Here is a 16,899-nt window from a genome sequence, read left to right as displayed (position 1 = left end):
GTTTGACTCCTAAATTTGTATTTGCCTTAATTCACATCCTAGATAGCTCACCCCACTTCAGGGGCTGTTCCTTCTGCCAGTTTCCATCCTCAATTCCAGTAAGTAGATCTAATTTTAATTTTTAACCATACAATGTATATAAAGGCTCTTCTAGTGGTAACTAGGATATAAAACACAATATATCCTGTTGCCTGGTAACAATTCATTCTGCAAAGCCTCCATTTCCAGGACTTATTCTAATTAGAACAATTGTGGAAATTTTTTTTTTATTAGTTAAGGTATTACAAATGTGTCCTCATCCCCCCCATTAACCCCCAACCTCCCCACACACACACACACACTCATGCTCCCATCCCCCTGTTGTCCATGTCCATTGGTTTGGCTTATATACATGTATACAAGTCCTTCTGTTGATCTCTTCCCCTTACCCCCTCCCTCCCCTACTTCAATTGTGGAAATTTTTGAAGATCCTGACTTTAATTTTCTATTTGTATTTTAAAATTCAGAAAGGAAAAAAATATCAGAAAGGGCACAATCTGGTGTTTAAAATTCAGGCATGCTATATCTTATTTAAGTTCACCTGTCATATGGTCATAGGATGTATCAGCTAACATGTTTAGTTTATCTCTTTACCTTTAAAGAAAAAGACATCTGATCTCCAGGAGTATTCTCACAAAGCCACAATTCCAACTAGAGAGGAATGGACTGGGTGATTTGAGTGTGTGTGTATGCTGTACACATATCTGGATTTTGTTATTTTGATTTCTTTGGAGAATGCATGAACCAGACAATTAAAAATATAAAATCTGCCCTGGCCGCAGTTGCTCAGTGGTCAGAGCATAGGCCTGCACACTGGAGGGTCTCAGGTTCGATTCCCGGTCCAGGGCAAGTACCTGAGTTGCAGGTCCCATCCCGCCCCAGGTCCCCAGGTCAGGACTCATGTGGGAGGCAACCAATCCATGTGTCTCTGTCATATCGATGTTTCTCTCTCCTGCCCTCCCTCCTCCCTTTCATTCTTTCTAAAAATCAATGGGAAAAATATCCTCACTCCTTGGGTGAAGATTAAATATATATAACCAGATTGCGCCCTTTCAGATATTTTTTCTCCATTCTGAATATATATATATATTCTACTGAATTTGTTGCCAGTCTGAAAAACTATACCTATTCATTACAAAACAAAATTTAAAATCAGAGAAATAAAATCTTTTAAAATCATATATAATTTCATTACATAAAGGTAATCACTGTTAAAAAATTTTTTTGTAATTTTGCACTTTTTTAAAATAAATAGTGTCTTAGCTTTATAAATTATAATCATATTTTATTATAATAAGCATTGTCCCTGCTATTATATCCTTATTTTTAATGCCTGAGTCATATCCCATTGAATGGAGATGATATAATTTGTTAATTCTTTAATTTCTTTGTGACAGTAGTTAATGCTTTGGATTTAAAACTTTACATTTTTTTTATATTACTTCCTTAAAGTCTTTGAAATAGAAATGCTGGGTATTGTTAGGTTGTGATTTGTGATTATTTGAGATGTATTTTTCTCCTTTAGGTATACTCGGGATAATAATGTTCTAAGCCTAGAACAGAGAAAATTTTATGAAGAAAATGGGTTCCTTGTCATTAAAAATTTGGTATCTGATGCTGATATCGAACGCTTTAGGTATGGTAACTATTTGTTATTTTACAGAAGTATATGTTTTATGCATGTGATGGGAATATAGTAAGATTAGCTTGTGCACTTTTAGTGATTTGGCTCCTTAGGAAACTGGGCTCTGGAGCCAGACTGGCTGGCTTTAATATTAGCCCCACCACTTAACATAGTGTGTCCTGGGGCAGTTTACTTACCCTTCCCATGTCTCTGTCCCACATCTGTAAAGTGGGGGTAATAATAGTACTTACGACCTAGAGTCGTTGTTAGGACTAAATAAGGTAAACATATTGAGAGAAGACTTGGAACAGGGCCTGAAGTGCTGCTAGTGCTACACAAGTGTTTGCTATTCTTCAGGTGTAACCAAGTCACATGTATTTCTCCAAATGGTCTTCTAAGCTAAGGAATAATTGAGTTCTGGTAGTGAATTCCAGCCTCGCAGTTAGGAGGCAGGGACTTCTGAGTTGGCTGTTTTCTCCTCCTTTCCTAATCAGAATTATTCAACCTGGGCTGGAGGCCAACTTAGTGCAGAGGGAATACCCCCCCACCCCAATCTGTGAATTTTTCCCAGAACAGGGTCAGGCAGGTGCTTGGAGCCAGCAGTAAGGACATCATTTGCCAACTTAATTTTCTAGGAATGAGTTTGAAAGACTCTGCAGACAAGAGGTAAAACCGGCTGGATTAATGTTAATGAAAGATGTGACCATTGCGAAATCAAAATATGCTCCAAGTGAAAAAGTGATTACCAAGGCCCAAGATTTCCAAGAAGATGAGGAACTCTTCAGATACTGCACTCTCCCTGAGGTTCAAGACCTTGAATATATTTTCCTCTAAGCTAATAGCCCATTTGCATGCTTGCCTCCAAAATCTGTCTTTTTACTTTACCTAGCACCTTTCTGCTGTGGTCCTAGAGCAGTGGTTCTCCATGGGAGATGATGGTATTTGCAATGTCTGGAGACATGGTTGGTCGTCACACATGGACAAGGAGGGATGGTGTGCTACTGGCTTCTAAGGTGTAGAAGCCGGGATGATGCTAATGGGGCTCTAGGACCCTATAATGCACAGAATAACCCCCTCCCCGAGACAAATGCTTATTCAGCCCCAACTGTCAGTAATGCCCCAATTGAGAAACCCCACTGTAGAGTTTGCTAATTACCCCTGGTTGAGAAGGGAAGGAATTCTGTGTTAAAGAGGGAGTCTTTCTTACACTTGATACAGGCGTATCAAAGGGTGAAATTGCTGAAGCTATGCAGTGTAAATCCATTTCTTTTTTTGTTTGTTTGTTTTGTTTTGTTTTATGAATCTGGTCAGCAGAACTGTGAGTTTGATTTTAAATTTAAACTAGTTTTTAAAATAATTATTATTCTTTAAGAGCAATTCATACTTACAAAAATATCCAAGTAGTCCAGAGGGGCATAAAATGAAAAGCAAAGTCTCCCACCCATAGCCTTCTTCACTGCTCAGCTTTCTGCTGTACTCATCTGAAATTATTTTGTGTATATGCAAGCATATTTGTATGCCCCCACCTTGTAACATGGGAACATACTGGTTGTCGCCTTGTTTTTCCCATTTCTGGTAGATCTTAGACATTTTTCCATTAGTATCTCTGGATCTACTTATATTTTTAAAACTACTGTGCATTATTCCATTGCACACATGTACCCCAGTTCATGAACCATCCATTTAGAATGGCTTTAAAGGAGACATTACATATAGTACTTATTAGAAATTATAACCCAAAGGCTGTTAGAGAATTTGACTCATGAAGAAAGACTGTACAGGTCTGTGATGTCCAGCCCCATGCATTGGTGGCCGGAGGGGAAGTGGCCCTTCTGGACCATCCATTCATCTGAACCTCATGTTATGTGATGGACATGGAAGCGGTGTGGGTGGGTCAAGGAGGAAAAGCTCGAGATTGGAGGCCACTTGTGGTAAATGAAGCATTATCGGGATTTTCAGGTTTCCTACATTTCTAAAGTATGACCCATGTCTCTGGTGGTTCATGCAATAATTTTTAGAAGGTATGCAATATTTTAATAGCTATCTAGTTTAATGTATATTGAAAAGTAACCAGCACATCTAACCCATGATTTTGAGGATATTATTAATCAAGATAAGACTAAGTTAAAAGTAGTTAAAGAATTATTAGCTAACTATATTGGGAAATTCTGCAAAGTATGGCAAAAATGGTGAGGATGGCTTTTGAATGAGGTTTAGAAAATACTGACCTAAGTGAAAAACAAACAGAAAAATGACAGGCTTTATAAAAAACAAGTATCAAGCCTGACTCCTCAGGCTTATTCCTCATACTCAAAATTATTGCAAATGAGTACGAAATTCGTGCACAGGTGGGGTCCTTAGGCCTGGCTGGCAATCAGGGCCGATCAGGTTCCCCACCTCCCCACCTTCTCCTTCCCTTGCTGCCGGTGTCCTCCACCACCCCCCCCCAGTTCCCCATCCCAGCCCGGGGCCCAGCCCCTATTAGGCACGATCAGGACCTGCCAGCCAGGGGGAGGGACCGGGAGGCTGGCCAGCAGGGGGAGGGCCCAACCACCACCATGGTGGGCGGGCCTATCAGGGCTTGCCAGCTGGGTTGGGGGTGGGGGGGAGGGACAGGAGAAGGGACCTGGGAGGTTGGCCGCCGGCCCCAAGGAGGGAGCCTGCCCTCAGCCCCCCTGGGAAAGGGGACGCGTCCACCACCACCCACCCCCAGTTCCCCATCCCAGCCCCGATTGGGTGATTGGGGCCTGCCATCTGGGGGGAGGGACCAGGTTGGCCAGCAAGCCCCATTGGCAATTGGGGCCTGCCGGCTGGGGGCAGCTCCTGCATTGAGCGTCTGCCCCCTGGTGGTCAGCACGCATCATAGCAACCGGTTGTTCTGTCGTAACGGTTGCTTAGGCTTTTATATATATAGATTCCTTATGCACAAGATACCAAATAGTGAGGAAGCAGTAAAATGAGCTTCATTTTTTGGAGTCAGAATTGGAGTTTGAATATCAACTTTTCATGTAGCTGACTCTGCCAACTTGGGCAATTTATCAGCCTCAGGCTTATTCATGTGGGGTATTTGTTTTAATGGGTTATTATTTAATGGGAACATTAATTTTCAGGGATTACTGTGAGGCTTAATTGGGTTGATTTCATAAAGCCCCTGGCAAGTAGTAGGCATTCAATGTTGAGTCCTTTCTGTCCTTCACCCCTCCCCAGGAGGGTTAGGTGCTGGAGGCAACACCGCAGCGGCTGGAGCCTGTGACTAATTCAGCCCTCCCTGTCACGTGCTCTCATTGCGGCTTGTTCATCATAGCATGTGTCTCAACCACAACTGCCCATGTCATCATTTGTTTAACATTTTCCCACCAGACTATAATATAAACTCTATGGGGCAGCTCACTGTTGTGTCCCATTTCCTGTCACTCTGCCTGGTTCACAGACCTCAGTAAAGAGCTGAGTGAATGGTCACACTGACTGAGGGTCCTCTGAGCTGCTGTTCTCCTTTCCTCTGGGCTCCTCATGGCAGCTGCATGTGGGTTGGGTCCTGTCATGGTCCCTTCCTGTCAACAGTCTCCATGAAGGAGGAGGAAGCTGGCTTCTCACTGGGCAACTGTCGTCAGCTTTGATTGAAAGGAGGTGGGAGGCATGAACCATCTGTCCTTCCCAGTTGATCTCTCATAGAAACTTCCATCTCTCTTGTAGAAAAAGTGGTTATGTTTCCAATAGGCTCCCAAAAGCCTGTTAATTCAGAGTGTTAGAAATTTCCAATGATTTCCAAGTGCTCACTTTTCCAGGCTTTGTTTGCAGTGTTGTGAGATTGGCTTTTTTAAACTACTGTCATCTTGATTCTCATAACGATAGTTGTACTTTGTGCCACTCGCTTGTGCATCTGATTTCTCATGAACCCCCCCCCCCCTTTTCCTTTAGATTCTGAAATATGTGGAGTGCTTCACTGGACCCAACATTATGGCCATGCACACCATGCTGATAAACAAGCCTCCCGATTCTGGTAAAGGGCTCTTATTTGTTCAGGGAAGGAAAAATGTTTTGTTAAAATACATAAGGTTGATGTTCTAACTATAGCCATGTGTATAAGTGCTAAACTTTGCATAAATGAGTATGTGTCCTGTTAAAAGAGAGACAACAGGCCTAAAATGGAATCCCTTGTGCTAGCCCACATCAGCAAGCTGAGCCTTAATACCTAACCAAATTGCAGTTTCAGTTCCTCCCAGGAATAAAGTCTTAACCAGTCAATGTCAGCACTAGTGAGGTCATCTGCCCAATAGTCCCCCTGCCCCTCCCCTAAAGGGACTGCCTGAACAGTCCTCTTCTCTAGTAACTTCCTTATCCCTCCACCATCTGCCTACCAAAGCCTTCCATTTGGTAAGCTCCTCCGAACTCCTTCTATCTGCTACATTGAATGCTGCTCAATTCGTAAGTCATTCAATACAGCCAATTAGATCTTTAAATTTACCCACTTGAATTTTGTTTTTTACAGTATTTTAATTCAAAATAGCTTATATCATAACAACATTTAGTATAATAGTGATTTCATATATTAATTGTAGGGTTATTACTGCTGGATTTTCAGATGATAGGATTCTTAAAAATTCAGGTCAATAAACAACTCTTTATATCACATAAGGACCTATTATTCAACATCTCTAAGCTTTATTAACCATCCTCACCTGTGATAGTGTGAATTCTGCCTTTGTTATTATTATTATTAACAAAATTAAACTATCTTTGTAAATCACATACTATAGTTGTGATTAAAATTTATTGTGCTTTCTAAAATATAGCTTCTAAAACCTTCCTGAGAAACTGATTTGGATGGTAGTACTCAGGAATCTGCATGTTATTTACCATCCCCTGATATTCTTATGCAGATGGCTGTTGGGCCATGCTGAGGAATGTTGCTATACCAGCAGTAGTAAATTGGCCATCAGAGATCTTTTCATCTTTTCTACTTTTTCTTCCTCGAGGGCCGGGAGAGGCTTCTGTGATAGGCCTGTAGCTTACCATCACCAAATCTCTCCTCCCTGGATGTCTTGCCTGGAGAGATCAGGGAGCCTGGGGAATCAGATTCAAAGAGCAAAACCAGGGAGAAATGTAAATGTGGTCGTGGCATCTCTGATTCTGCACAGTGATTGTATACCATATGCTTCTAGTTTGGTGAGGAAACCTCTTAGGGCTTTTTTATTTAGTTAGCTAATTAAAAAATTTTTGCAGACTATCAGGGGACCTCAAAGTTGACCACTCTCTTCAATGTAATTAATTAAACTTTGTTTTTTAACACTAGGCCCTGTGCCCAAACCAGTTAGAAAGGAATAAAGCACAATAGAGATGATGATATATGTATGACTTGCTAGAAAATAGTGTATGTGAGTACTCAGCTACCAGAAACCCAGAAAAAAGTAGAGGATCTGGAGTCCCTGTGTTGATTCAATATTCCAGTTTGGTGCTTGTCACCTGAGGCAGATTTTCTAGAATCTAGAACATTGTTTCATTTGTTTGGTTTTTGCAGGGATTGGTCATTATTCTGGTTTTTCAGGCAGAAGAGAAGAATTCTGAGCGTCTTTTAACAGCAGGTTCCATTTCAGGCAAGAAGACATCCCGCCATCCCCTGCACCAGGATCTGCACTACTTCCCCTTCAGGCCCAGCGATAGCATTGTTTGCGCTTGGACCGCCATGGAGCACATTGACCGGAACAACGGCTGTCTGGTGGTGCTCCCTGGCACACACAAAGGCACCCTGAAGCCGCACGATTATCCCAAGTGGGAGGTAGGTCTGCCTAGCAGCTGAGTCTTGATCAGAATCTTTCGTTGTTTTGATTTTCCATCAGTCTACATAAAGAGCTTTACTAATGAGATGGCATTTCCTTTCACAGCCAAACATTGGTCTAGGACAGTGATGGCGAACCTTTTGAGCTCGGCGTGTCAGCATTTTGAAAAACCCTAACTTAACTCTGGTGCCGTGTCACATATAGACATTTTTTGATATTTGCAACCATAGTAAAACAAAGACTTATACTTTTGATATTTCTTTTATATATTTAAATGCCATTTAACAAAGAAAAATCAACCAAAAAAATGAGTTCACGTGTCACCTCTGACACGCGTGTCATAGGTTCGCCATCACTGGTCTAGGATTTGGAATCCCAATCAGGGAAAATTCAAGGATGTTAGATAAAGTACTCATTTTTGCACTTTCAACAAGGGTTTGAAAGCCAATCAACATGGGGAACTTTGGTAGGTGTTGTAGGATTCGAGATTATAGAGCCTAATTTGCAAAGGTAAGACATACACATTGCAAGACCAGATGCATGTGCCAAGTGCCAAGTAATTCTTGCACAGTGATTGATGGCTCTTGGAGTGAAAAAGAGGGAGGGCTCATCTTCCAGCTGGAGAGACCAGCAGAAGCTCTGGGGAGGATGGAGCAGTATTCCATTGCATGGCTGTCCCACGGTTTACTGATTCAACTGTTGATGCTGAAGGACTGTTAAATGCTTTTGAGCTCAGAAGTGACCGATCTGGTTCTTCAAGACCACTGATCTTGGGGTGTGGCACGGGATGTACTGAAGATGTAGGAGTCCAGAGGCAGGGAAACTACAAAGGAGACTTTAGTGCTTTAGGTGTAAGGCAATACATCTTGCAACCCCAGAATGATGGTCAGAATGGGAAGAGCACCTGTTACTAAGGCAGGAAGAATGAATGTGGTCCTGTAGGAAGTAAAGAGAATATAGCTTTAAAGACTTCTGTCTTAGTGAGACTTGGTGTGCTGATGATTAGTGCTAAGTAAAAAAAAAAAAAAAAAAGAGTCTGGATTTTGATATAAAATCTAAAATTGTGAGATTTGTCAATTAAGGTGAGATTTAGGGAAGGTTTGGTGCAAGCAAAAGGGAGTGTTTTGGAGAGCCGCAGGGTCTTGCTGAGTCCCTGGAAGGCTGGCTAGGCCTGCTGGGCTGGAAAGTGGGCATTGTAGCTCGGTGGGAAGAGTAGGTTGGGGCACCTGGTGTGGGCAATTGAACCCTGACTATGTCCGGTCTCTTCCATCCTCTGCTCAGATTTGAATCTGAGTGGCCGAAATGGGAGGTCAGTTTGGTCGCATATCCACCCTGGCCAGGAGAGAAGTGCACTGGATCCAAGTCCTAACAGAGTTCAGTCTTAGGAGGGGGGATGGGATGCTGCCTCTACCCTAGAACAGCAGCCCCACCCCCTCATAAAGGCTTGTAAGCTTTAAATCACGTCTCACTGTAGTTTTTAATAAAGACATAACCTTTCCTAAAAGCAATAACTAACTTTGGAAACAGTTATAAACAAACACAATGTTATAATTTGCGATTCTTCTTTCTTTACTCTGGACGAGACATGAGCTCAGAAAAATTGAACATTTTTTCTCCCCTAGTTTTGGAGAATAGTTTCTCAGAGATACTCCTGAATAATAGGAGAATGATTTATGCAGAGTTCCAGATGAGGAGACTATCATGCTGAGAAAGAATGATCATGGGTTCGGGCTGTAAAGTTCTCCTGCATTAACTGAAAAATGCAAAGCTGACCTAGAGCTTCATTTATTATTCAGTAACAAAGGGGAGGAGGAAATTCCAAAGTTTTTATTTGGTCCAAAAAAAAATCTGTGATTTTAATATCAACAGGTGACTTTTAAAAACCAGACATCTGAGAAGCTTTTGTATATTTACGTTTTTTTAAAGAATCTAACTTATCTCCTCTTGGAAGAACTTAGAGTACCTTTGCTTTTCCTGATGATCTATAAAGTTTGTAATTACTGGCTTCCTCAAATACAGACTTGGCTCTCATTTGTGTTCTAGGGGGGAGTTAACATAATGTTCCACGGGATCCAGGACTATGATGAAAACAATGCCCGGGTTCACCTTGTGATGGAGAAGGGAGACACCGTTTTCTTTCATCCTTTGCTCATCCATGGATCTGGTCAGAACAGAACTCAAGGATTCCGGAAGGTATGCATTAACATAACAGCACTTTTCAACGATGAATGGTCAAACACGAAAATGCCAAGATATATTGAAATTTAAAAGATTTGATACTTTTGCCGTGGCTGGTATGCGCAATGGTTAGAGCATTGGCCTGTGCACCAAAGGGTCACGGGTTCCATTCCCAGTCAAGGGCAGGTACCTGGGTTGCAAGTTTGATCCCGGGCCCTGTTTGGGGCATGTGTGGGAGGCAACCAATCCATGTGTGTCTCTCAACAACCGTGTGTGTGTGTCTCTCTCTCTCTCTCTCTCTCCACCTCTCTCTCTCTCTCTCTCTCTCTCTCTCTCTCTCTCACTCTCTCTCACCTCTCCTTCCCCTTCACTCTCTCTCTCAAAAAAAAAAAAAAAATCACTGGAAAAAATATCCTCGAGTTAAAAGATTTGTGACTTTTAACTAAACTAGCCTTTAGTCCAATTTAATTGCCAGGAAATATATTTCATGCTTTTTTTGCTCAGATCAGTAAGAAGCCAGGCGACCTCAGGATCCCATTCATGATTTGCTTCAGAGCCAGAGCTTACTTGGGACTGATGGTCTGTGCTTTGGAGGCAAAAACCATTGCTGACAAACTAAAATAATGAAGTTTTGAATGTATATAGCTCATAGTAACCAAATAACAGAAAAGTTTATATTATCATTGCTATTGAAAAAAAATATTATTGATCCAAAAGAAAGGTTCTGAATTGGCTATCCAGAAATCAGATTTAGCAGGCAGCCATTGTTTTCACCCCTCGGTGTTAGAGCATTTTTAAAATATATATTTTTATTGATTTCGGAGAGGAAGGGAGAGGGAGAGAGAGATAGGAACATCAATGAGAGAGAGAATCATTGATTGGCTGGGGATCAAGCCCGCAACCCAGACATGTGCCCTTGACAGGAATCGAACCTGGGACCCTTCAGTCCACAGGCCAACGCTCTATCCGGTGAGCCAAACCAGCCAGGGCTTAGAGATTTTAAACTTAATGATTTCATTGCTTACATTAAAACTTGACAAATTTCTCATAAATTCTCAATATCTCATTTCTCTAAAATTCAGCAGACACCTGGCAGTACAGTGGTGTGGACTCACACTTCCCCCTTGATTACATGACTGTCAATACTAAATATTGGGGGCTTCTTTGGGCTGAGTGAGGCTGTTCGTTTGTTACACCAACCCCTGTTGTCTCCCTAAGGCAAAGGGTTAGTTGCCAGGTTTCATCTTTCATTCATTCATATTTGCACTGGGCTCAGCAGGGCCAGGATGAGGGTGAGGTGAGAAGGCACTCTCTTCAGGGGCTAATATTTTAAAAAATCAAAATCACTGCAAGAAAATCCATGATGAGCACAATGCCAACATTTTGAATCTGAGTGGCTGCAGTGGGAGGTTCTTCACGAGATCAGGCTCTTTGCTAGCACAGACCTCAGCACTGTCAAGGGCGGGCAGCATTGGCACCACAGTACAAAAAATGAGGAGTTTAATATACTGATTCTACAATTTTTCAATATTTTTTCAACTACTTTAATGTTTGGAAAAACACTAACCTTTAAAAAATACATAAAAACATGTATAAAGGATGCACATTTCCCCTTGCACTGGGGCTCACATGGGACACGGAGCTTGTGACCACTCTGCCTAGAAATGTGATGTTTGGGGCAAAGTAGGAAGTTCTGACAGGTGTGGTCCCTTAAGATAACTAACCTGTGCCTGGGAAGGTGAGTTTGAGGTAGTGCCTTGCAGCAGATCTGTTTATAACTTTTTCAAGAATGGGAAGGGCCAAGTAACTTCTGTCTTGCCTTCATAAAGGAACAAGACAGGTATCTTATGCTGTCAGACTTCAAATGTCCTTTTGATTCAAAAGGGGGGTGTATTATTTTCCTTTGCAAGGTGTCTTCCCCCCACACACACACATAATCTGTGGCCATTGAAATAACAAGCCATCACAAACTTCATTGAGTAACTTTTGTGACTAAGATGATGAAAAACCCTAGAATACATTCCCTTTAAGCATTTGGGGATATCTACTCAGAAAAATCAAATGTTAAAAAGTTAAAGACCTCTGACTTAACGGAATTATGTTCCCTGCCCTATAAATGCCTTTTGAAAATAAATATCACAGCTAGTTAAAAACCTCTTATAACTTCTCAAGTAGCCTTTAGCTGGGAGGAGAAAAAACTACTGAGCCACAAAGAGACTGATTTAAGGCACCATGGAACAGCTTTCAATCTAGAAATCAAACGCTGAGGGAAATAACTGACTTTCTAAAAGAAACCTTGCTTGGTTGCTGGTGTTGATGGGATTTTACCCCTTAATATTAATTGGTTCACTTTGCCCAGGCAATTTCCTGCCATTTTGCCAGTGCCAACTGCCACTATATCGATGTGAAGGGCACCAGTCAAGAAAACATTGAGAATGAAATTGTGTCGTTAGCAGAAAAATTGTATGGCGTGAAAGAAGGTGTCTCCCTGAAGGTATGTGTATGAAATGGCAAGATAAAGATCTCGGTTTTTGTCTTTTCTTCAGATGCTTACTAATCCTCCTTGTTGATTTAATTTGAGGGTATAAACTGCTTGTGGTGAGAGCTCTTTGCAGAAACGTGGCTGAAACCCACGAAGAATGCCCATGGAATTTCAGTTTGCACTTGCTTCCCAGTGTGGGGAGCTGATGGCCTGCCAGCTTCTTTATGTCTTTGGGCTGTCCTGGCGTATGCAGGCTACCTTGTTCCAGGACAGTCAGATAGGATAGAAAATAGAAAACATACTTAGAGGACAGGAAATGAAGGACAACAGGCTACCTCCTGAATGCACACAAGGAAAGTTAAAGGTTTGGACTAGCAATCACAGTCCTCCTTTATTTGTACAGAATAGATATTTATACATTTGGAAATCCAATAAGACTCCCAGGAAGCAATTCTTAGGCAAGTGTTTGTTTGCATGTACAGGGATAGATCGCTAATGCTTATCAGTAAGAGGTGTGAGATACTTCATATGCTTTCCTAATTCATACACATCACTTGTCAATTATTTGTTTTTAATTAGTGGACATTCAGTGCTGATGAGGATCAATAGAAAAATTCTCAGTCAAGGCAAATAGACATATTTGCTTTGTAGACTATGTACATTTTAGCCTGGGAACCAAGAAGCTGATCTGTTTTTAAATGTACATTAGGTAGTCATAAGTGCATGCACTTCCTCTGGGGTGGCATGACCCTCCCACAGGCGGAGCCTTCCCGTCCTGTGAAGAGCGCCGCACACCAGTCTGTCGGGAATCATTTTCTGAACACCTTCCCAGCTCAAGAATCTTACTTCGCCCTTTACTTCTATCTCCCTTTAGAATCTATGAATGTACCCACCTCTGAAAATGCTCTGATCTCACATTTGCAGATTCTAGAAAGTATCGTCCCTCTCCCTTTGTCCAGTATGTAAAAGGACTTACAAAGGCAACGTAGTTTGTCAACATAGTTGTGGTTTCCGTCCAACACCCTGAATTTTAAGGCAGGAAAAAAGTATACATTCAGTTTGAGGTTTGTCATTATTGCACTAAATGAGTTACCTCCTGTATTTATTTTAGTTACCTTCTAAGTTACAGTTTATCAATTTTATGTACAATAACAATACAAACTTTTGCTCTATAGTTCTTTTAAGGTAACAACAAAAGCATTTTCACACTCTTTTTCTTATTTTTTTCACCAAAATCCAATGCAACAGTCATTAGAGCTGCATGCTCCTAATGAGAAAAAGTCCAAGAGGTGGGCCTGTTACGTGACACAAGCTAGACTTCAGAGTCAGGTCGAATTCCAAAATCGTTCTTCTCTCTATACCTTGCTGGTTGCTCAAAAATAAACAAGAAATAAGAAATAAATTTAAAAGTCTGAATTGTTTTATGAAGAACAAAGGAAAAGCAAATAAACCAGTAACCTATAGCATCATTGGCATGGTTATGACCTAATCAGGAGTAGATGACTCAAAATGAGCCAGGCAAATCACCCGGCGGAAGGCAGGAAGATGGGTAGGGAACTGTCTGTACTGTGACCGAGCATAATAATCAGCCGGCTGCGGACCTGTGATCAACAAGAGGACCCAGTACAATAGGGCTGACAGCTTGGGGACTCCCTGCCTTAGATTGTTTAACATGATATTAGATGTTGGCAAATAAGTAAATCGGAGTCTCAGAATATGGTTTATCTTCTAACTGATAGGACTATTGTGGAGGCTTCCACGTGTCCGTCCCCCCCTCCCCCCGCCCCCCATTTAACCATTTGTAGATGCTAGAAATTTACTTTCTTTTATGGTGAAGAGACAAACTGAAGTGTTCCATAAACTCCTTTTGTTTGGCATTATTTCCAGGATGTTTGGAGATTTCGAGGACGGCTTGTGAAAGGACAAAGAGTCAACCTTTGAAACAGCTCTTTGCTATAACTCTTTTAAAGAAATCAAAATGAAATAAGGCATCTAAGGAAAATATTTTCTTAATGAGATGACACAATCTTTTCTATCGCTTGTTAACAAATCAAAATGCATATACCAGGTACCTAATCACATGTGGGTAATTTTGCAGTGCAGTGGTGTTGCTTTCATGAATGTAAAAACAGTAAAAGTGAAATGGTATTCGTTTTAAGGAAAATGAAGTTAGGGTTGCAGCCAAAATAAAGGTAATTCTGTATAACTTAAGTGTGTTAAATCCGTTTATTTTTTCATTCAATTCGCTCTTTTAAAAAAATTATTTATTAAATTGATTGGGGCCAATTAGCTCTTTACCCAAGCAGAAATAAATGCTCTGAAACTCAGGTTGAGTTTTATATCCCTCTGCTGGGAAACACACCACCTACTTACTTCATGTCACGAGATACTTCTTTTCAAAAACAGGACACTGTACAGCGAGGCACATGGCCTGGAGGGCACGGGAAGGGCATCGTGGCGGTGGATGCTTATGCTCTGATGCAGGATTCCCTCCATGCCTTCTCCCCCCAGCCACCCTCCCTAGGAAAATGGACTGTCCAAGTCTTTCTACAGGAGGAAGACAAGGGTAACTTCTGCTATTTCTTATTGGGTAGGGCAGCCGAAACCCTCCAGGATTTATGAATGAAACCTAACCTCTTTCAAGGTACAGGGAAAGTTTTAGACACTTTTGGTGTGGCAATTGAATGAGCAAGAACTGGAGGAATTTATCCTATCAGAGCATCATCTTTCTACACCAGCTGAGGGCAGCAAGGAGACACAGTCTCTTTTGTGGGTTGTTGTTTTTCTTTTTTTCAATTTAGTAAGAAAGAAATAGAGTCCTTTTCTTGCCATTCCGCTGAACACAGTTTTCCTAAATCTAGTTTCATTGTGTGTGGGTTTTTTTGTCGGTTTCCCTTGTAAGGACATGCAGTTTAAGCTCAGTTCCACCTGCAAACTGGGGAAACAAAGAGTATCACTGACGGGGACTAAGGAAATTGGATTAGGGAATAATTAAAAATAAAATGTACATAAGGAATGCCAGTGTGAACAGCAAGTAGGGAGCACGGTCCAGCATTCCTTGGGCATTTTGTCTGTGGAACAGAAAGAGCTGATCTTGAAGATTGCTGAGATTCATCAGACCTTGGGCTTGAGACCCCAGGCTGAGTCTCCTGGGGCTCATCTCTCCCCAGAGAAATGAAGGGAAGGCCCTTTGCTACCTGGGCAGCAACTAGAGCAGAGCACTTGGTCTCCACCATCCAGCCTCCACCCCTGGGGGCGATGTGCCAGCACGGACCTGGATCCCTTTCCAGGAGCTTGAGATGACCAAGACCCGCTTGCTTCCTCTGCAGTCTCCTGCCGTTTGACCTAAGAGACTGAACCACAGCCCTTTTCCTGAGCTCCCCAGCTTTGGGAGTGGCACCTGGGGGCCTGGGGTTGTTGGTGCACCAGCCTTAACCTCCATCGCTTGGAAGCTGACCTGTCAGGGATCTGAAGAGCATCCCGGTCAGGGTGGCTCTGAGCCCCTCTCCCGAGGATGACACTTGAGGGTGAGAGGCCCACACCCAAGGCGTCACTGCTCTAGAAGAGGGTGACAGCTTCGCAGTTACAGCCCGTTTAGGAACTAAAGACTTGACCCAGGTGCTGACTGGGACACAGGTCACCGAGGCCAGGTCCAGCACAAATCCCAATCGCATCAGACCATTGTCCCAAGGTCAACCTCCCAAGATGCAGCTGAGGCGGGTTGTACGGCTGCCCACAGGATCCCTGGCGTACAGCGGAAGAGGCTAAGCTTCTGGATTCTGATGTTGCCTTCAGATGGGGAGGCCTGAATGCTCTCCCTCTCGGGATGGCTGGAGGTGCCTTAGCTTTACTCTAGAGCAGGGGTTCTCAACCTGTGGGTCGTGACCCCTTTGGGGGTCGAACGACCCTTTCACAGGGGTCACCTAAGACCATCGGAAAACACATATATAATTACATATTGTTTTTGTGATTAATCACTATGCTTTCATTATGTTCAATTTGTAACAATAAAATTGGGGTCACCACAACATGAGGAACTGTATTGAAGGGTCGCAGCATTAGGAAGGTTGAGAACCACTGCTCTAGAGGGTCTAGGGATGTGCTTCTCAGACCTGACTACACATTCCAATCTCCCTGGTGCTTTAAAAAAACCAGTGCCTGGGTCTCAACCCCTACAATTCATTCTCTCTCTCTGTAATTTGAAAAATTTATGTCTTTTTTATCAGCAAGTGCTGATTAAAAAGTCCCTGAATCATTTAATTTTTCCAGCTTTATTAAGGCATCATGAACAAATAGAAATTGTATATATTTAAGATGTACAATTTAATGTTTTTATGTACATATACATTGTGAAATAGTCATCACAATCAAGCTAGTTAACATATCCATCACCCCACTTCTAAGTTCTTATTCAATTATTCTGATGTCTGGGCATCAGTATCCTTTTTTACAAACATTTGAGGTGATTGTGATGAACAGCTAAGGCTGAGCATCAACCCATGAACCAGAAGGTCACCGTTTGATTCCCGGTCAGGGCACATGCCCAGGTTGTGGGTTTGAACCCCAGTAGGCACATGCAGGAGGCAGCCAACCAATGATTCTCTCTCATCATTGATGTTTCTATCCTCTCTTACTCTCCCTTCCTTTCTCTGAAGCAATAAAAAAATATTTTTTCAAAAAATCCCTGAATCATTTCACTTTTCTCTGCTTTAGTGAGGTATAATGGACAAATAGAAATTGTATATATTTAAGGTATATAACATTGGCCCTTCCATTTCTGTGCTCAGGGTTGTCATCAC

The 16,899-nt window shown here is 42.0% G+C and overlaps 1 protein-coding gene across 1 annotated transcript; it reads left to right on the top strand.

Annotated features, from left to right (window-relative positions):
• PHYH (phytanoyl-CoA 2-hydroxylase) lies at positions 1-14,311 on the top strand. Its single transcript, XM_014547988.1, has 8 exons — positions 1-98; positions 1,565-1,675; positions 2,299-2,467; positions 5,582-5,663; positions 7,258-7,439; positions 9,484-9,633; positions 11,978-12,112; positions 13,988-14,311. The coding sequence occupies exons 3-8, from the start codon at positions 2,348-2,350 to the stop codon at positions 14,039-14,041; spliced, it is 723 nt and encodes a 240-aa protein (XP_014403474.1). The 5' UTR covers positions 1-98; positions 1,565-1,675; positions 2,299-2,347; the 3' UTR covers positions 14,042-14,311.
• Positions 14,312-16,899: the final 2,588 nt, after the last annotated feature.

The sequence above is a fragment of the Myotis brandtii genome, unplaced genomic scaffold, assembly GCF_000412655.1.
Source record: "Myotis brandtii unplaced genomic scaffold, ASM41265v1 scaffold49, whole genome shotgun sequence".
Lineage (NCBI taxonomy): Eukaryota > Metazoa > Chordata > Mammalia > Chiroptera > Vespertilionidae > Myotis > Myotis brandtii.
Note: the sequence above shows the minus strand (reverse complement) of the source record. Positions and strands in the feature narration are given on the sequence as shown.